Source organism: Rhinolophus hipposideros (assembly GCF_964194185.1).
Source record: "Rhinolophus hipposideros genome assembly, chromosome: 12".
In the NCBI taxonomy this organism is placed as follows: Eukaryota; Metazoa; Chordata; class Mammalia; order Chiroptera; family Rhinolophidae; genus Rhinolophus; species Rhinolophus hipposideros.
Window position 1 is genome coordinate 72,270,952 of NC_138058.1, and position 20,047 is coordinate 72,290,998.

General features: G+C 43.4%; 2 protein-coding genes across 5 annotated transcripts in view; one reads left to right on the forward strand and one right to left on the reverse strand.

The window, feature by feature from the left end:
* The window catches only part of CPSF3 (cleavage and polyadenylation specific factor 3), a 31,579-nt gene extending 20,924 nt beyond the window's left edge, over window positions 1-10,655 (reverse strand). The window contains exons 1-7 of one of the 2 annotated variants that reach the window (XM_081069022.1): window positions 10,347-10,522; window positions 9,133-9,209; window positions 5,898-5,961; window positions 4,112-4,209; window positions 3,283-3,411; window positions 1,893-2,070; window positions 601-690 (exon numbers count right to left, since the gene is read on the reverse strand). In XM_081069022.1, the coding sequence (XP_080925148.1) occupies window positions 601-690; window positions 1,893-2,070; window positions 3,283-3,411; window positions 4,112-4,209; window positions 5,898-5,900 (498 nt within the window). In that variant the 5' untranslated portion in view covers window positions 5,901-5,961; window positions 9,133-9,209; window positions 10,347-10,522. Of the gene's footprint in view, window positions 1-600; window positions 691-1,892; window positions 2,071-3,282; window positions 3,412-4,111; window positions 4,210-5,897; window positions 5,962-9,132; window positions 9,210-10,346 lie in introns of both variants that reach the window. The other variant, XM_081069023.1, reaches the window with a different exon arrangement.
* Window positions 10,645-20,005, forward strand: ITGB1BP1 (integrin subunit beta 1 binding protein 1). Of its 3 annotated transcripts, none has more exons than XM_081069024.1 (7): window positions 10,645-10,780; window positions 13,141-13,243; window positions 14,110-14,188; window positions 16,107-16,243; window positions 17,906-17,998; window positions 18,549-18,698; window positions 19,259-20,005. In XM_081069024.1, the coding sequence occupies exons 2-7, from the start codon at window positions 13,172-13,174 to the stop codon at window positions 19,328-19,330; spliced, it is 603 nt and encodes a 200-aa protein (XP_080925150.1). In that variant the 5' UTR covers window positions 10,645-10,780; window positions 13,141-13,171; the 3' UTR covers window positions 19,331-20,005. The 3 variants fall into 3 exon arrangements, with proteins under 3 accessions (XP_080925150.1, XP_080925152.1, XP_080925151.1); XM_081069026.1 differs by lacking the exon at window positions 10,645-10,780 and adding an exon at window positions 11,687-11,808; XM_081069025.1 differs by lacking the exon at window positions 10,645-10,780 and adding an exon at window positions 11,767-11,901.
* Window positions 20,006-20,047: the final 42 nt, after the last annotated feature.

The following is a 20,047-nucleotide window of genomic DNA, read 5'->3' on the forward strand; positions in this document are numbered from 1 at the left end:
GGTGAGGGAGAAACAAACTCCCACCTTCAACCAAAGCTCTTCCACCTTGAACCAAATACTTGATATTCTTAGATATACCTTACGCCCAAAGACCTCTCTCCCAACCTCTGACCTCACTGTTACTAACACACCATTACTAATTTGCTCTTCATCAACTCCACCCCGCCAAAGCTTCCGTACAGTTAATTTTTTTTTTTTGGTTCTTCTGGGACTTGCAACCTAGTTGACTCACAGGGTATATACATAAAAAGTTAGCAAGTGCTATGGGCCAAAAGATAGTCACCATGGCAACGGCAGTGGGGGCCACACCATTTCTGCACAACCCTTAAGATGCTCTATGAATTTGGGGTCACTCAACTAGACAAAAATATTTAAGAGACAGCATATCATCTCTGATATTAAACAGAGTTAATACATTTAACAGCAAAAAAGTGGAGCTATACTACAAAGAGAAGTCAAAAAAAAATAAATTTTATACTAAAAAGCAGATGCATTTATATCCAGTAACACGTTATAAAAATGAGATCACAATATTTTTCTCAGTAGAAAAAAATTCTGCTTACATTATGCTAATTACAATATAGAGCACTAATTACTTACAATGATAAGAATATCAGGTTTAATATTAGGAATTTCAGCTGCCATTAAGTGTCTATCTTCTTGTCTTGAGAAATCACCTGTATACAAAAGCTGTGAAAAGGATAAAGCTATAAGGTTAGGAGTTTGAAAGTCTCCCTTTTACTAATGAATATATTTAGCTCATAAAATCTGAAAAGTGCAACAGAAAAAAAATCCTACAACTGACGAAATTTAGATGCAATGCTTGTATCTAATTCAAAATGTGGAACTTAATTCAGTCATAAATCATCCAGTTTCAATTATCCAATCCAATGGGAATAACACACTCCCAGAATCATCCTATAAAGATAAGCTGTATATTAGTAAAGTTGAGAAGTACTCTGAACATCTTACAGAAAAAGGCCTGATGAGGAAAGAAGTCTGACGTATATAGGAAAATGATCTAAAATGAAAGATAAAATCACTGGTGGGGTATGCATCGAATTTCAAATGAGAATTTAGATCTGTATTTATGCTATATTCTGTGCCTCTGAGCAAAGAGCAAGAACAAACGATTTAGCAATACATAGGACAACTCACTGTGTAAAAGTTTCAAATACTATATGAGTGGTTGCTAAAAATTTAGGACAATATTACACTAGGAGCATTGGGTCTCACCTCTGGCTAGACTCACCTAGAAAACTTAAAACAAACAAACAAACAGAAGAAGCCAAGGCCACACCCTCAGACTTTGATTCAATGGGCATTTTAAAAAAGCGCTCGGAGTGGTTTTAATGTGCAGCCAGAGTTAAGAACTGTGCTCTAGAATCAGTCTTGAAACCTTTTAGTCCACCTATGATTTCACAAGTTTATCGAGACTTCCATTAATATTTTTCATTAAGGATGGCTGTAAAGCTCCTTTCTGATTAACCCCTTTCACTCATGTGGGGGCTTATTTGTGAAAGCTAAAACATCAAGAGGATATGAATACTGAATCATGTTTTAATATTAAATAGACGCGACCACAAAGAAAGAGCTTCCCTAATCAGTTTTCTAAAGGACACGGAAAAGGAATTAATCTTATGGTAGTGTGAGGGATCTTTACTCTTCGAGATGCTTATTTTATTTACTCTTTTCTCAATTTTGATACAGAAAGTATTATCATGGGGTATGAACTATAAATTTAAAAGAGAAAAGTATCGACTTAATTTTACCTTATGCGCCACTGTTTTGACACCTTATAAGTCTTAGGCAATATGCTTGAATACTATGTGGTGGCATAAAGCTGAGCACTGATTTCTCGTGAGGAGGAAATTGCCAGAGCCTGAGAGTACCTTCACGCCTGCGATCTCAATCATGAACATGGCGGCTCCCAGAACATGGCCCGCGTGGTAACACCAAAACTTGATTCCTGCAACTTCCTTAACTTCATGAAAGTTGATGGTTTCAATTTTGTCCATGCTCTCTTCCAAATCTGTCTCAGTATACAGCATGTCATCCGCTGATATATTACTAAATGTTTAAAGATGCCAACAGAAAGAATTAAGGGTAAGATTTTTAAAAAGTCTTTGAACTCAAAGAAGTTGTCTGTGGATGGTATGTCCATGAAGTTATTTCTTAAAATCATATTGTATGGATTATGCTATTTTGAATCTCTTGGGCATTTTCTGTATTTTTTACTCTGCAATTACAAGAAAAACATTTAGTGCATACAGCTACAAAGCATGCTTTCAAGCAAAGCATACAGTAAATTAAGGCAAAGTACTCTTTATGGTAGTATTTCTGAACCTTTTTCCCCCCAACGTGCCAGAGACAGAAACTCACTCACACACACTGAACCATAGCAGAGATTCTAACACTGGGATGTGAAAAGCTTTTTCTCCTGATAATTATGCTACTGTAATTCTAAACAAGCAAGAGAGAGTAGTGGTTAAGGACACAGACTCTGGAGCCAGGCTGCTTGGGTCCAAATGCCAGCTTTGTCTCTTACTGTTATCTAAGCTCTCTGCCTCGATTTCGTCATCTGTAAAATAAGATTCATAACGAAACCTACATCATGAGGTTGCTATGAATATTAAATAAATTAACATGTTAATAACTGAGGACTGCGCCTGCATGTGGTAAGCAATCAATTGTTAACTAGTGTAATTACTATAAGGATAACTCTTGCATTCTTTTGTATTTATATATGAGGAATAACAAGTTGTGTCTTAGCTACCCTTGGAATATACATATTAAACAATAAACTTTTCAGGGCTAATTATTTGTGCTGTAGGTATCACAAAACAATACTCCAAATTTCCTGATAAAGGTTTTCCTCTTATAACTGGAAAACACTTCCTCAGGGAACTTTTTCACTTAAGATAGTCAATTTGCTTTGATCAAATAACCTAAAGTAAGATTCTGGTACATATCACTGTATAATGTATTTGATCTTAAATTTTAATAAAATTATGAAATTCTACTTATAGAATATTATCATACCTTTTAACTCACCTAAATTACAAAGATTTAAAAAGATATTAAAACTACATAAAGACTTTGAGGCCAAGCAGGTGCTGGGTACACAATGGGTATTTAATGAGTTGTTACTGAATGATGAAATGAATGATGTCCTTGTGAATAAAAAGAGCGTCTCATTTCAAAACACAAAATGGTCCATACGTTGAACACTATGTGTTGTGTAGAATCAAATGCATGTATAAATTTAATGATGTAATTTACCTAACTTTGACATAATCTGAAAGAAGCCATCTATAAATAGCTTTTGTGGCATGAGTCATAAATGTTCTTCCTTTGAAACTTGTCTTCTGTAGAAACCAGGGCAAAGCTCCACAGTGATCTAAATGGAAACTTCAAAAAAAAGAGAGAGAGAGAGATTCTGTCAATTCTTAAAACAAAACATTATCCATCATATACCATACATAATGAAATTGTCGCTGACTGTACAGAAAAGTTGTATGGAACAATTACACACTGATTCTTTCAGAACACCAAGGGTACGTATGTGCAGAGGAAAGGAATAACTCATCCAGTCCTAGTATAAGAAAAAGATATTCAAAGTATTTTTGAACATCAAAATACTTTATCAGTGTGATAACTGGAGAGGGAAGAAGAAAATGCCCAAACCTATGTTTGGCAGTTGAATTATAACAAGCACTTTAGTCGTAGAAAGTTGAAACATCACTGTTGATAAATGAAGTCCCTACATAATCTGACAAGAGAAGGAACTCAAGGAGATATTCTTGGAAAGGGCTTTATTGGTCACAAGTTTTACAACAGTCCAAGGCATATGCTATTTTTTCACTCCAGAGGTAGGAAAATAACTTTTTCACAGTAAATCCCTCTAACCTGTGATGATAATACGGAGTGCTGGCTTGGACTTAGTTGTCTGCTGTATATTTCCCAGTAGAGAATACTCTTTTAAAATACCAGAATCTTAAAAAAAAAAAAAAAAAAAAAAAAAATACCAGAATCTTAAAATCTGGTAAAGAATGATTCTTATAGTAAAAGTCCTGAAAAACAGGGTCATTAATAAAGAAAAAAAACTTACTGACTAATTAGTAGGAGATCAATCTCAGCTGGGTCAATTAAGTCGATATAAGGAAGTGCATCCATTCCTTCTAGACCAGGGTGAATCCCACAGTCCAACTAAGAGATAGGAAAAAAGGTCACAATCTTTGACACATTTTATTAAAATTCATTCAATAAAAAGACAATATTTATAACTGATCCATCACACACGTAATCAAACGGACCCCATACACTAGCTTTTGGAATGCAATTCTTATTAGATGTGGGAAATACATCATTAACAGTTCTAACTTCTCAAATTTAAAATATAACTCCCATTTAGGGTCACAGGACACAAAATACAAGACATCTTCTTTCCAACTAGTCTTTGTAGTCACCGTAACAACAAATGAACTCTTTTTCAAGAACTTAGATATTCAGAAGATGGCAGGTATTTTTATTTATATATATATATATATATATATATATATATATATATATATATATATATATATATGTAGGGGAAAGGGAACAAGACTTTATTGGGGAACAGTGTGTACTTCCAAAACTTTTTTCCAAGTCAAGTTGTTGTCTTTTCAATCTTAGTTGTGGAGGGTGCCGTTCAGCTTCAAGTTGTTGTCCTTTCAGTCTTAGTTGTGGAGGGCGCAGCTCAGCTCCAGGTCCAGCTGCCATTGCTAGTTGCAGGGGGCGCAGCCCACCAACCCTTGAGGGAGTTGAACAGGCAACCTTGTGGTTGAGAGGATGCGCTCCAATCAACTGAGCCATTGGGGAGGCAGCTCAGCTCAAGGTGCCATGTTCAATCTTAGTTGCAGGGGGCGCAGCCCACCATCCCTTGCGGAACAAACGGAGTTGAACCCTCAACCTTGTGGTTGAGATCCTACCAGCCCATGTGGGAATCGAATCGGCAGCCTTCAGAGTTAGGAGCATGGAGCTCCAACCACCTGAGTCACCGGGCCAGCCCCCTGGAAGGTATTTTTAAAATTTATACATTTACTACCAGATCTATTGGGAGAAGACAATGATTAGAACTGGGAAACTTTCCTGATTAGGGCAATTTAAGTATGTTAAGCTATTAGGGAACAAATTCTTAAGAGCCAGTCATTAATGAGTTCTATACTCATTTTTTGGGTGTTTTGACAAATTGTGCTAATTTCTACCAAATTAATACAATAAATGAGTAAAAGGATGACTATGTCTGACATGTACCTGCCTCAACTTTAACTCCGAAATTTCCCCCTTTTAAGACTGGGACAAATAGAGAAGTGGAACCAAAGGAATGTGATGAGCCGCTCAACTGCCTTTCTAAAGGTCATAGAAACCATTTCTTCTAACCCCATCTTTCAGGTAAGTAACTGGGTTTAGAGAAGCAGACTGCCTTGCCCAAGGCAAGTGGCCCTAATGCTAAACTAGGTATCCAAGTATCCAAACTGGGCTCTATCATCATATGCTGAGTGGGCGTGCCTAAAAGTCTGCAGGCATTTCCTGGGGTCCTCCACTGGGGTTGGAGCAGTTAGGTTGGCTAGACTGTCCAAGAGTAGAAGAGGGGCTTGTAGAAGCACCACAGTTCAGGAGATTTGGCTGACAATTTTACAATCTTAGAATGTATTCTCTTAGTTTACTTAATGTTTTATCAAATTACTAAGTGTGTATTAGTTTTTTACATTAATATTTTATAGCGCAGACTACATATACCAACTATGACATTTTTCTGGGAGCTAAACATAACTGCTGAACTAGAAAAGACCTAACACCCAACACAGACAGAACCATACTTACTGTTAATCTGACTACAAAATCATAATTACCATTATTTTTCTTCCTTTGAATTCCAAAATAATACATGATCTTCCTACTTCTTGCCCAGCTCCACTGTAAACATTCAAGGGGAGAAATAAAAACAATTAAAAAACAATGAAAATCAAGCCCCAAAATGCAAACTTTTTAGTAACTTAAACTATGCCCCATCTGATGACAGCAGTCACTTGACAGAGATGAGATTTCCACAAAATTACAAAGATAGGGAAGAACAATGTCACTGTGGGAAGAGGAACAGTGACGCTTGGCAGTGCAGGGACTCTGAAGTTGTTAAAGTTGTGAGAGAAGGTGGTACAGATCCCAGAAGCCCAAAGGCTAAATTCAGCCTTCTGAAGGTGAAGGTTAAATGATGATGAACTGAAAACGTAAACTAGCAGTGACAGATCATTTAGTAATTCTTTTAGAATTAGCACTTAAGTATAAGCCCATAAGCACTTAAAAATGCTTTCATTTAAGATCATAGTGTGCATTTATCAAATAGCTTAAACTGAAACTTTTCTTATTCATACCTGTGAATCTCAGTCCCTTTCCTTGTACTTTGTTATTTCAGTATATTTGATGCCAAGGACTTAAAACAATTTTCATTCCCGCTTAAATTAATAAAACAGCCTTAATTTCCAACTATCATAAGACACATTTTAAGCTAAACCTCATGTTTTACAAAAAAAACCCTTACCTTCTCACCTTCTTTGATAGCTTTCCCCAACCACCCTAGGTCACGATCCACTCATTCATTCAACATTGGCAGTTTCTGTCTGCAAAGCACTGTATTATGTGTGGAGCATATGGAAACGCCTAATACCAGGAGCCTGAGTTCAGGGACCTAAGAGTCCACTTACTACGGATCTAATCCCAACCTGAGCTCCTACCTCAGAGCAGGATGTCAATAAAGAAAATCCAACCACCATGGTGCTGCCATGAGTTTCTGGCCTTCCACTGAGTGGTCCTCCAGGCAACCTCTTAAGTGTCCCCAGCTCAGCTTTCTCTTATAGTTTCCATAGCAACTGTTTCAAACTTTCCCTCCTAAATTTCTCTCTATCCTCATCTTCACTTGAGGCATGAGCCTTTTCTGCATCAAAAAATACACAGTTCAATTGCCAGTTTCTTCAACTTCACTTACCAACCCACATCTTTGTCTACTTCCATTTTTCCTGTAACAACAGAACTGACCTCTGTCAAAGGCTAATCTTTTCACCATGGTCTCAACTCTACACTCCCTGCTGAGAACACCGATACATTACTGACATTCCTCTTAACCATCCACTCTTTACCATCAGAATTATAACACGCTACAGCCACTCTCAGCCTAAAATTAAAATTCCTTAATTCTAATCTTTAGTTCTCACTGTATTCCTTTCCCCAGCCTGCTTCCTGTGTAAACTCTCTGCCTCTATTTCCTCACCTCCATTCATTCAATTCATTGTCACCTGGCTTTCACTGGCTACTCTTCTGAAACTGTCCTTGCAAAGCAGCTCTTTGTTGCTTAGTGCAAACAGCCATTTTCAGTCCTTTTCTCACTAGTTCTCCTGGCAGACATTTCAAGCACTTCTCCCACTCCAGGCGCTCGTCCTGCCCTGATGGTTTTCCTCCTCAGTCTCCTTCACTCTCAGCTGCCTCTGCCCACCCTTCCCACGTTGATATTCCGAGTTGTCTCCTTGGCCATCTTCGCAGTCTTCATTGTTTTTGACATGCTGATGACTTCCAAGTCTATAACCCAGACTGTTCTTCTGAATTGCAGATCTCTAACAGATACCTGGCATTATCTCCTGGCATCATACACCTACTGGGACATCTCACAGGCACCTCATATTCAGATCTGCCAAATCAGTTTTCACGGCGAAGGCCTTGTCCTTGCTCTTCTTTCTTGCCGAATGCTCTGCCCTCAGCTGTTGACACAACTAACTCCTTTGAATTCATTAGGTCTCAGTCCAAATGTCACCTTCTCAGAGGCCTTCCCTTGACTACCTCCGCTCATTTGCCCTTGACACCATTCTATCATAACACGTATAACTACATGAAGTTAGTGTATCTCATTATTAAATGTATTTCTGTTAAACGGAAAGCTCCCCAAGAGCAGACATTGCCTATTTTACTTACCACTGTACAGCTCAGTGCCTGACATGAAGGAAATCTCAAGAAATACTTACTGAGTAAAACCCCCCAAAATTATGAACCTTAGAAACATTAGGCTAAGTGAAAGAAGGTAGTCACAAAAGGCTACTACATTATAGGGTCCCATTTACATGACACGTCCAGGATAAGCAAATCTGTAGAGACGAAAAGTCCATTAGTGGTTGCCTAGGGCTGGGGAAGTTGGGGGGAAATGGGTGTGACTGCTAATGGGTGCAGGGTTTCTTTCTAGAATGATGAAAACTTCTTTCTGGAATTATAGTGGTGATGGTTGTACAATTCTGTGAATAAAGATTACTGAACTGTACACTTTAAATGAGTGAAGTTGTGTGTGAATTATATCTCAGTATCAGTTATAAAACAACAGGACTCCCAAATTCACTCCAGACCCACCCCATCTTCTGTATTCCTTGTGTGAAGAACACGACCTCGGTTGTCCAACCTCGGAATCCGAGTCCTAACACTCCTCTCTGCCCTGCTTTCTTCCCCCACAACTGCCCCTTCCAATGCATCTGACCACTTACAAAATTCTCAAGGTTTCACTGTCTTACTCTCTCAAACCTATTTCTTTCCAACCCATTGCTGCTCATTTCAATCATTCTACCCTCTTATTGCTTATCATCTGGATTATTTGAATTACATCCTAGATTCCCTCCACTTAACCCACCTTTTATTCAGCTGCCATACTGCTGTTAGGAGCAATCTTTAATCTTCCTAAAATATAACGTCCACTATATCCCATCCCTGCTTAAATCCTTTGTTGGCTCCCTGTAACTGACGATAAAGGCCCGAATTCCTTAGTATGTGTACAAGGTCCTTCATAAGAGGGACGCTGACAGCCTCTCCCCCCTCACCTGCTAATCTTTTAGCGATGGCCCTGAGAAAACTGTAACTACTCTTTTTCACCCATGCGACTTCCTCTGGCCGGGACGTCCTTGCCATACTTTACCTGTTTTTAATTCCTACTCCTTCTTAAGACTCAGCTCCTGCATATTTTCCAGGATGCACGAGCTAGCACTTTCTTCTCCTCAATCTGCTAGCAATCCCTTTTCCATACTCTCAGGACACTCAGTGCACCATTTGCTGAGCACCTACCTCGATCTTTATTCCTCACAATCACAGATGCTCTGTTATTTCCACAGGAGAAAAACAGGTTCAGTGAGACTGCGGACCTAGCAAGTGATAGAGGAGGGACTGGATTTCAGGTCTGACCCCAAAGCAACCGTCTATCATTCGAAACTCTCTCTCCAGTCCTTTTTCACTCTGCACTGCCATTGCCTCCAAAAGGGTGAATTCAGTGAACTTGGCCTTGTCTCCTTTGTGTCCCCAGGGCCTACTGTGGGGCTTGACACTTGACACAGTTTGCTGAAAGCACAGCGATGACACGTGTGACGCAAGCAGTGGGAAACTTGTGTTATGTCCCCTGTCGGGGCTCGGTGAGTCCTCATCGAGGAAACGTGTCAAGGAGGCACTTTCCACCTTTTGAAAAACGCACGTCCATGCTGTGCTTGCTACAATCTAACGATCAACGTGTTTGTGGATTTGAATTGCTTCCGTATAGAATAAGTTGTCCCCATTAGGATTTCCCCTTCTAGGCGGCGTCGCAGGTCTCTAAGGTACTTTGCTGGCAGAAGGCCACCTCCACCGAAAGACCAGCTTCTGGCGGACACCCAAGGGCCGCGCTCCTGTCCCTCGCTTGTCTGCTCTTCCTCCCCTCCAACTTGCTACCCTCCTTCTTCGGCAGGGGTCTGAGCTCAAAACGGACGCACGCCAAGTCCGCACATTATCCCTTCTGTCTCACGTCGTGGCAACTGCCAATCCCGGCGGTAATAAGCCGCAGATTCAGTTCTCGCACTGCCGTCGCCGGTCCAGGTTCTCATCTCGGGCTGGGGCACCAGCATCCCCGGCCCCCTCAGGTTTCCCACTTGCTATTTCACGGAGGGCGCAGCTCACTGGCCCACGCGGGGATGGAGCCGGCAACGCGCTCTAACCAACCGAGCTACGGGCCACGCGTGGCTGTGCCATTCTTAGTGAACGTGAGGGCTCCCCAGGGGCCCCACACACCCGCCCCCTCCCCACCTCGGCATCCTCGGACACAAGAAAAAGCGGCATCCCACTGCACCCAGCAGGCCCCTTCCCACCCACAGTCCTCCCACCCCTTCAGCAGGGGAAGCCGGGCCACAACTGCGGAGCCAGCGGGCAGGCTGCCGAGGCACGCGCGAGTGGGCGACGGAGGCGGCCGACCAGTCACCCTCCCTCCGCGCCTCTCGCAGCCCGTGGCCTCACTCCCTGTCTCGCGGGTCCCTTACAGGGGTCGGATCAGCAGCTGGTCACTCTCCTCCGCAGGGATTGCAGACATCTCGGAAGTCTGAAGGCGCAGCACGGGCGAGGCACAGGTCGCGGAGTCTTTCTACGCGGGAAGCATAGCCACCGGGACCCAAAGAGGGAACAACGCCATCCACCACGAGCACAACTTCCGGACTCTGCAGCCCGCGACACCAGGCCCCGCCCCTCGACTTCCGGTCGGAGAACCCCGCTCGCGAGGTTCTTTCCCGCACCGCCTCCGAAAACCTCAAGCGCCTGCGCGAGTTCCGGGAGGCGGGGTCCGGCGGGCGGAGCCAGAGGGCCGGAAAAGCTGGCGCTGGAATTAGAACGGGAGTGGCTGTCGCGGCGCCGGGTGCTGCGGCGGTGGGTGTCTGACCTCGACCACAGACGACCTCAGGGATGGGTCAGCGGTTGTGAGGTGAGAGCTCGCGCTGGGTTGAGTCTGGCCGGGAAAGCAGACCCCGAGGGCGGCGCCGGCAGGGAGGCCCGAGGTGGGGCGGATGGGTGGGGACGCGGGGCCCGCGGTGTCCACGGGGGACCCGCCCTCCCCAGATCGGGAGCCCAGGCCTCGAGGCGGTGAGTGATGGGCGGCGGGAGCAGAGGAGCGGCCCGGGTGCCCGATTCCTGTTTGGGCTGGGGCTGCAGCTCCTGTGACGACAGTGACGCGTGTGGAGGCCCCCTCGGCAGGGCGACGCGGGTGGGAGCAGCGCGGCTGCTTCCCGAGCCGACTGCGCTGTGTGGGGCGCCGAGCAGCGCCCACTTCCTGTGCTGCCCCGTCGTTGCTGCGCGGCTCCAACCCCCGCGCTGCCGCCGCGCACGGCCGCGCTTGTGTCACCCTACTGTCACCCCACGCGTCTGCACGTGGCAGGCCTGGCGCAGCCGTGAGGAAGGCGTGGGGAGCAGCGTGAGTCTGCAAAGAGCTTTCGCGCCACATCTGTCCAGGCTCCACACTCGGCCCCACCCATTATTAGCCTGGGGACTTGAGTGGGCAGCTTTGGCCGCCACACTTGAAAGGGGCCGTGATACTGCAGCTTGCTGGTCAGAGGTACACGGCACCTGGCACTGGGCGCCTGGGTAGGTGTTCAGTACGTGGGAGTTGTCCCCCAAGAAGGTTCTCCAAGACGGGAAGCACGTCCTCCGCCGGGCTGTGCCAGCCGCTGGGCAGACACACCAGTGACCCAGACGCTGCCTTTGACCAGCTCCCAGTTCAGAGCACACAACAGGCGGCAGCAGACGAACGCTGCGAGGCTGTGGAGGTCCACGGGAGGCTTTCTAGGAGACGAGTCTGGAGCCTTGACAGGCGAGGCGTTCAAAGGCGGGAGAGCATTCCAGGCAGAAAGAATGGGGGGAGCAAAGCCTGGAGACGTGGAGCGGAGGGCCTGCTGCGAGAGCCTGGAGCAGCTGCACGTTCCATGCAGCCTCATCGGGGAAGATGAGGCTGCAGAGGTAGGGAGAGCCGTCATGGAGCCTGCAGGCCCTGGCAGAACGCTGTAACTTCCGTCTCTCATTTTGGGGAGTCAGTGAAAAGATTTTAAGCAGGTTCGTGGCATCAGATTCAAGTTTTAATGAAAATTTAGCTGGCGCTCGGTGGTCAATTTAAAGTGGCGAGGAGTCCAGTTGGGACATAAAGCCCTTAAAATTGCATGCCAAACCCTGTGCATTTTTATGGGCGAGGGTCCGCCGCTTTCTCAGATAATGAACAAGTAGGTATACACAGCAACAGTCTAGTGACGCCGCGGGGCCCGTTGGAGACAGGGGTGGGACAGGTGGTACAGTATGTTCAGTGGAATCTGGCACTTGATTGGACGTGGGGCCTGGACCCTCATCGGGTACACTGTTTTTCTGAAAAGAATGGACCACGTCGGAATGAAAGGAAATGGAGTGTGCAGACTGCTCTGGGGAACCTCAGAAGACGGGAAAATAGTATCTGTCCTTTGTTAGCAGATTCCCTTGTTCCCTGTGTAGAATCCAATCTTTTGGAAAAACCTGTTAGGTTGTTTCACTCATAAATCCTCCTGAAAGATGGGTCACAGTTTCCATCTGTAAAATGCAGATTATAACCTACCTTCTTTAAGCTCCTGGAAGCTGGGGGCCTAGCTCGCCCCCACCCCCCATCGTATTTGGCACAGATAAGACTCTTAGAAAAAACATCTGGAGCAAAGGGATGTGTCACCAGGTTGCTGTGAGGATAAAATGAGACAATGAATGAGGTACTCCTGTTTCCAAGGCATTTATTATTACTTTAAAAAGACGTTATGTTAGACTGACTCTGGGAAACTTGAGGTCGCCTCCTTCCTCGACCTTACTGGAGTGACGAGGAGAGAACTAGCGCCTACCAGTATTTTTATGTCAGCTTTTACCTAAAGTTAGTCAGCACTTCAAGAAAAATGCACATTTCTGAGAGGTACGTCTGTCTTCTAAGCCCTACCATTTTCAGAATGTGAACCTGAGACAGTAACTGAATCTTCGTATCGATTAAAGAGAAGTAAGACACTTCTCTTTCCAGAACTAGATGACATATGTCTGCTACTTCTGAGGACAGTGCTTTTTACACCTCTAGATATGACAAGGGTTCTGCTCTTTTGGTTCTTTGGGCTAGGTTTTTATAATTTAAAGAGAAAGAAAAAGAATAGTATCCAAATTTTGTGGTCAAAGGAAAATATATTTTAAGAGGGTACAACAGGGATCTGGAAGGAATTGATGATTTTATTCCTATTATGCATAAAGTGATTTCAAGTTGCTTTTCTGGGTATAACTAAACACCATCTGTTTTTCTAGGGAGTTCTTCTGGACCAAGCCATGGTGAAAAATGTTTCGGAAAGGCAAAAAGCGACACAGTAGTAGCAGTTCCCAAAGTAGTGAAATCAGTACTAAGAGCAAGGTAGGGGGATGGAATTGGGAAGAGAATCATAAAGAGTGAGAATTTTGTTTCTTCTAACTGATACTGCATAAAGGACACTAACCATGGCAGACCTGCTGACATTCTTCCAACTAGGTGTGTCTTAACATTCATTTCTTGCACTAGAGACACATTCAGTGCAAGATTCGGTTTTCTTTGTTTTAGTGGATGCTTTGAAATTCTTAAATTCACTAACCTAGGCGGGACAGGACCTATCTATGAATGGGCTCATTGAAACAAACACTAATTTTGCAATTTTTTACCTGCTAGAAATTGCATGCAGTTAAAGGGCTGAATCACTTGAATTCCCAGGTTTGTGGTGTGCGTGCATAAGTTTAATTCTACACTAACATGTAGGAGGCTTTGTTGGTTTTTTTTTGCAATTCACGTCGATAGTTACACTCTGGTCTGCCGTCAGCCTGTATGTTTACTGCTGCAGGCCAGGTACTGGTCAGAATAATTGCAGAAGCACTGGGGTGAGAATCAGGAGACCTGGCTTAGAGATCTGGGGTATTCACTAGATGTAACCTTGGGAAAATCACCGCACGTCTCTGCATCTGTCTGCTCATTTATTAAACAGCGTAACACTCCCTGCCTGTTTTCTACACAGGGTTCTGTGGAGATCATGTGAAAGCAAGGTGTAGATTTTCACATACGATATAAGTATCAGGAGGCAGAGATACTGCCTTTGGTTCAGACTGGGGATGTTGGCACCACATTCATCCAGTACTGTTATGGGAAGAGCGGTTGGGATTAAATGTGTGGATTCATCGATAGTAAATCATTTGAATGTTTGGTAGAGAACTTGAGAGAGGACAGTGCTGCTAATTATGTCTGTTATTTCTCAGTCTGTAGACTCCAGCCTTGGGGGGCTTTCTCGATCCAGCACTGTGGCCAGCCTTGATACAGATTCCACCAAAAGCTCAGGTACGCAGAGGTTGACAGTTTCTCATTTAAGGCTTTTAACAGATGTTTTACCAGGGTGGCACAGCTCTTCAAACATCATACAGAGTTCTTGTGTAGTTGGCTTTTCTTTTTTTTTTTTTTAATTCATGTTTCAGTGAGCAGAATTACGTCTTCAAGATTTTTATTTTATTTTATTTTATTGGGGAAGGGGAACAGGACTTTATTGTTCTATTGTTCAAATTTATTGGGGAACAGTGTGTACTTCCAGGACTTTTTTTCCAAGTCAAGTTCTTGTCCTTTCAATCTTAGTTGTGGAAGGTGCCATTCAGCTTCAATTTGTTGTCCTTTCAGTCTTAGTTGTGGAGGGCGCAGCTCAGCTCCAGGTCCAGTTGCCGTTGCTAGTTGCAGGGGGGTGCAGACCACCATCCCTTGTGGGAGTCGAACCAGCAACCTTGTGGTTGAGAGGACGCGCTCAGCGGAAGCTCAGCTCAAGGTGCCGTGTTCAATCTTAGTTGCAGGGGGCGCTGCCCACCATCCCTTGCAGGACTCGAGGAGTCGAACCTGCAACCTTGTGGTTGAGAGCCCACTGGCCCATGTGGGAATCGAACCGGCAGCCTTCGGAGTTAGGAACATGGAGCTCCAATCACCTGAGCCACCGGGTCGGCCCTGGGTTTTCTTTCTTGCCTAGTCTTTTTGACAAGAGTTCAGAAATGGCCCCAAATCTGGTGGAATACTGGTGCGGGGTATGGAATGGTTGGTGAAAGCCATGACCTTGGAGGTTGGCTAGGGCAGGTGGACAAATGGCTCTGAACGGGTCCGGGAGCAAAAACATGAGGAAAACATTGTGGTAACAATTTAGAAGTTTCAAAATAGCTTTTTAAGCAATAGGGTGGCAGAGCGTGAATTCTGTTAGAACTGTATTGTTCATGGGGTGTAGAACCATGTCTTGCTGATGAAAAGGATTAAGGAGCCATTTACCCAGAGATATAGCAGCTTGGAAACATCAAGAGCACGTGGTAATTACGAGTAGCATCTGTCACAGACACTTGAAAACATTTAGGCAGCCACCGGAATAAGTAGCTCTTTAGGAATTAAAAGTTGGCTTCTAACCCACCTATCAGCTAGTGTCAACTGGAAATATACTATATTCATTTTCTTGTCTAAAATCCTTCCATTGTTCCTTTCAGGATTATCGACTAGTCAGTCTGAAAAAAAGTGATGGGAGGCGGGAGAGAAGCATATGATGTAAAAGAGAGAATAGCAGGCATAAGGCCTATTAAGCTTTATTTCCAGGTGCCTATAGAATATTAAAAATATGGCTGGGCATCTTTTTACTACATAAACATCACCTAAAAGTCATCACATAGTATTTCCTTGCTATGGTCGATACCGTAAATTATTTTGTGGTGATTTTGTATTGTATTGACTAGATTTTATAGCTCACTCACGGTTCTCCAACCTGTTACCATCATTAGGTTAAGTAATTCCCTGTCCAGCATTACTCCATTGACATTAAAAAAAAATTGTCCAGTCTATTCTGAATGAATGGTAGTTAGGATCCTGAATGAGAAGAGAGTTGAACGTTAACATGGTAAAGAGGGAGGAGAAACCAAAGTATTTAATGTCATTATGCATTTTAAAGGTACTCAATCACTAGCTAGTTGACATTTTATTTTTGTTTTGACATGAAGGATAGTAATAATTTATTCCTATTTAGTTTTATATTTAGTATATTGTGAATCACTGAGGAAAAGGTATATGAAATTTTAAGTTCTTTCCCATTACATCAAAAAATTTTGGATTTTAAGAGAATTTTATTTTTGTTACAGGTTAAGTTCTGATGACACAGTCTGTTTCCTGCTTGGGAAGGGATTGAGGATACCCTGTAATGCAGCTATGTCTCTTGAAGTCTTACTGTTATCCTTTCTTTCACCTTTAGGACAAAGCAACAATAATTCAGATACCTGTGCTGAATTTCGAATAAAATATGTTGGTGCCATTGAGAAACTAAAACTCTCGGAGGGAAAAAATCTCGAAGGGCCACTAGACCTGATAAATTACATAGATGTTGCCCAGGTAAAAAAAAAAAGTTCACTTTTGTAAGATTCTGAAGAATAAACTCATGGCTTTGGAGAAAGACGTGTTCCTCCAGGCCTTCTGTCTTATCCTGAAGCCATGCTTTTGTCACTGGTGTTGAGTGCCGTGGTCACAGGAGGTGAAAGGTGCTGTGGAGACTGAGTCGCGTGGGAGCAGAGACACAGCTCCTCCCTCAGACAGTCCTTTTTCTGGGTCTGTCTAAATGAGAAGCTGAGTGCAGTGACTGGTTACACACCCTAGCTGGAAAACCTTGCCTTATCCCCACTAACTATTTTTAGCTCTGAATAACCGAGTTCCTGGTGGCGTTTGACCTAATATACCTGTTTATTCACACTGTTTCCAACAAGAATTCTGTCGAGGTGGGTTTCAAAAATAGATCTGGGTCAAGAAGATAGAAAATGGAATTGCATGTCTGTGTTCGTGAATAAAGGGACATTAAAACAATGGGCTGATTCCCTGATCAGGTCATAGTATCGGTTATACTTAAGAAGATATGTTCTCTGAAATCCCGGAGAATCGGATCATTAAATATCATGGTCGTAACTCGTGAAAGGAGGTCTCTTCTGTCTGAGAGGAAATCAGCCAATCTGATTTACCGTTTAACACAACTCTCGGTGGTGGGGACTAATACAATTCGTGTGCCAGCATTTAGTTTGGGACATAGTCATTCCAACAACGTGCCAGCAGCAGCTAGTCTAAGTGTAAAGTATTATGCTGGAAGATTGGTAATGTTTCCCCAAAGTACACTGGGGTTATTTTTATTCTCATTAGGACTGCTAAATGTCTCCTGTCACCATAGCAATCGGGCTTGTCAACGTTCATTGACAATAGCGCTATTATCCTATTTTTTGATTCCTTGAATTGCTTTACACTGAGAAGTAATTAGCCAGAGGTTAGCATGGCATTGTGAGGATGCCAGAATTAAGGTAGGTGGACATGGCGCATTTACCATCATCTCTTTAATGTAGGCGAATGGTCCCACAAAAACATTGGCAGTGAGAACATCTACTGGTTGCCAACAGCATCTTATTTTAGAGAAGACAGGTTAGGCGACAGTTTACTGATTTAGGAGAGGAACTGGATAATGTCAGGGAAACCATCCAGTCTTATCTACTGTTTTGTTTCTGAATAGCTCCAAGTACTGAACAACGTTTGAGAGCAGAGTAGCCATTCCTCCCACAGTGCATACTGGCTGACAGCCCTGGACCACGGGGATAACCAGACACATCAAACACCTGGGATGGCTGAGAAAAATGGGTCCTGCAGCCATGTGTCCCGATCATTTTGTGTGGGGACATTAGTATAAGCTTTGAGTGTTTAAAGACCTTTATTTTTCTAATGTAAATATTTAAACCTTGCTGGGATCTGTGAGAAGCACCTAGTTTGTAATTAGGGTTAATCCCAGACAAAGGGATAGAAAATAACACCTGGAGTCCATTGGTTGGAATTTTGCTGATTGGTTGACTATAAAAAAAGGGGGGGGGGGATTTTTCTGCCTTATTGGAGAGAAATTCTTCCTGGGCTATTGTGTTCCACATTCTTTAAAGGGTTTGGGTTTGTGATAGATACTAAAATTGACTAAATCAGACTTAATGTAACCATTTTTAAATGTATGTCATGTAATTTATTTTTACTTTAAAGCAAGATGGAAAGTTACCTTTCGTTCCTCTGGAGGAAGAATTTATTATGGGAGTGTCTAAGTATGGTATAAAAGTGTCAACATCAGATCAGTATGTAAGTAATTGAATTTATTAAGGAAAAAAATGTGTTTTAGGTTTTGGGGAGTTAATGAACCACTTGCAGTTAGGTCTGGTCCTATTTGCAGAGTGGTGGGTTTGTAAACATTCCTGGGAGCTGGTCTTAAAAGTGACCCGTTTCTTCTAGTGGATGAACAGGAGCGTCCCTTTGCTTCTCCTTGCGTGGTAGGGCCCAGGCCAACACCCCAGTGCTGGCCCACAACACATTTCAACTTAGGATGCCATTGCCAGTTCAGAGCAGCTGTCATCTTGCAAACTGGGCATGGAGAACTGGATCGTGAACTCAGACCATCTTACTCCTGTCTTTCTGGAATTTAAGTAGCAAGATGTAATCCCAGAGGCAAAGGGCCCCATAACTGAGCACATTGGAATATCCCTTTGAGTGAAAAACCTGTAAAACTATTTTCTCCCAGATCCAGAGACATGCTGTTTAAAGCATCCCAATAAATTCTGCATGGGAAAATCTGTTATAAGAATGGAGACATATGCAAAACAGTCCCAATCTTTCTTTTTCCTGACTTCCGCAGGCTGTTTTACATAGGCACGCTCTGTATTTAATCATCCGGATGGTGTGTTATGATGATGGTCTGGGGGCAGGAAGAAGTTTACTGGCTCTGAAGACCACAGACGCAAGCAATGAAGAATACAGCCTGTGGGTTTATCAGTGCAACAGCCTGGTGAGGTTTTAAGTCATCCTTGTTAGGTTTACTCATTGAACGAAGCAGCAAAACCAGGGACTATTTGGTCTTTTCAAAGGCCGAAGAGATGCTTTCCACTGTATTTCATACCTGGCATCATAACATAATGAAGGAGCTGGAGGCCAGCCAGCTGTCCAGACCTACTGTAGGCTGTGAATGGTTTCTCGGACCAGGGGCAGCACTCATGTGTAAGCATCACAAGGTTCAAGGGGAACACAAAGCAGGGAGGGAGAGTGGTGTGTCTCCCCCCCCCCCCCCCCCCCGGGACAGGGCCCCCTGCTCTTCTGCATTCTTCTGACTTGTGGGTCCTTCCCCAGGGCCGCATTCCTGTGTCCCCACACGCATAGTCCTCCACAGGCACACAGGAAGGGAGCCCGTGGGGCGTGCTGGGAACAGGCAGGCTGTCCCGGGCTTTCCAAAGCTCCTGGTGTGTGAATTTAGCAGACGTGTTAAGAGGGTCAGATTTACGCCTTTGCCGGGCAGAGGAAGTTCAGGAAGAGACTGATGAACTTTCTGACTGTACCTTTACACTTCTCTAGGAACAAGCACAAACTATCTGCAAAGTCTTAGCCACCGCTTTCGACTCTGTGTTGACATCTGACAAGTCTTGAATTCTGCAATCAAGTAGTTGACTTCATGTCAAGTTCAGCTGTTTTCTACGGTTCTGTTTTCAATTTGCACAATTTGCGACGTTTGAAAACTATGATGAAAATATGAAGTGATCCCTTGCTGTAGGTTTTCTGAAGATAATACAATGTATAAAATACCAATCATTTCGTTTGAAAACTATGATGAAAGTATGAAGTGATCCCTTGCTGTAGGTTTTCTGAAGATAATACAATGTATAAAATACCAATCATTTGTTTTTCTATTCAAATGTGTCTTGTTAACAGTGAGTTAACTCTGAATGAGGTTATATATTACTGGGACTAAAAACCCTCATTGGTCACTTTTAAACACAAATGAGCTTAACCTCTTTAAGTGTCACAGAAGGGCTCTCAGTGAGTAACCATTAAGAACTTTCTGAGGAAGGCGAGTGCAGTCTGCTCTGTAGCACTTGCCAGGGACATGGTCTCTGGCTTGGAGCTCTGGTCAGGCAGAGGCCTGGCCTGGGGACCTGGGTCATGCTGGTTTAGAACAGTGACACTGCCAACTCAAGACACTGAAAGTAAAACTTTAAAGCGTATTGTCAGGATGACATACTAGTAAACCAGAATATTTATCTCAGGGTTAAGAGAACCTTAAAAGATTACTGCTCATGTTAAAAGTCATAGTAGTTAAACAATCTCATGCACAGTAGGCTAGTGTATTTTTTTTAAAGGACTTGT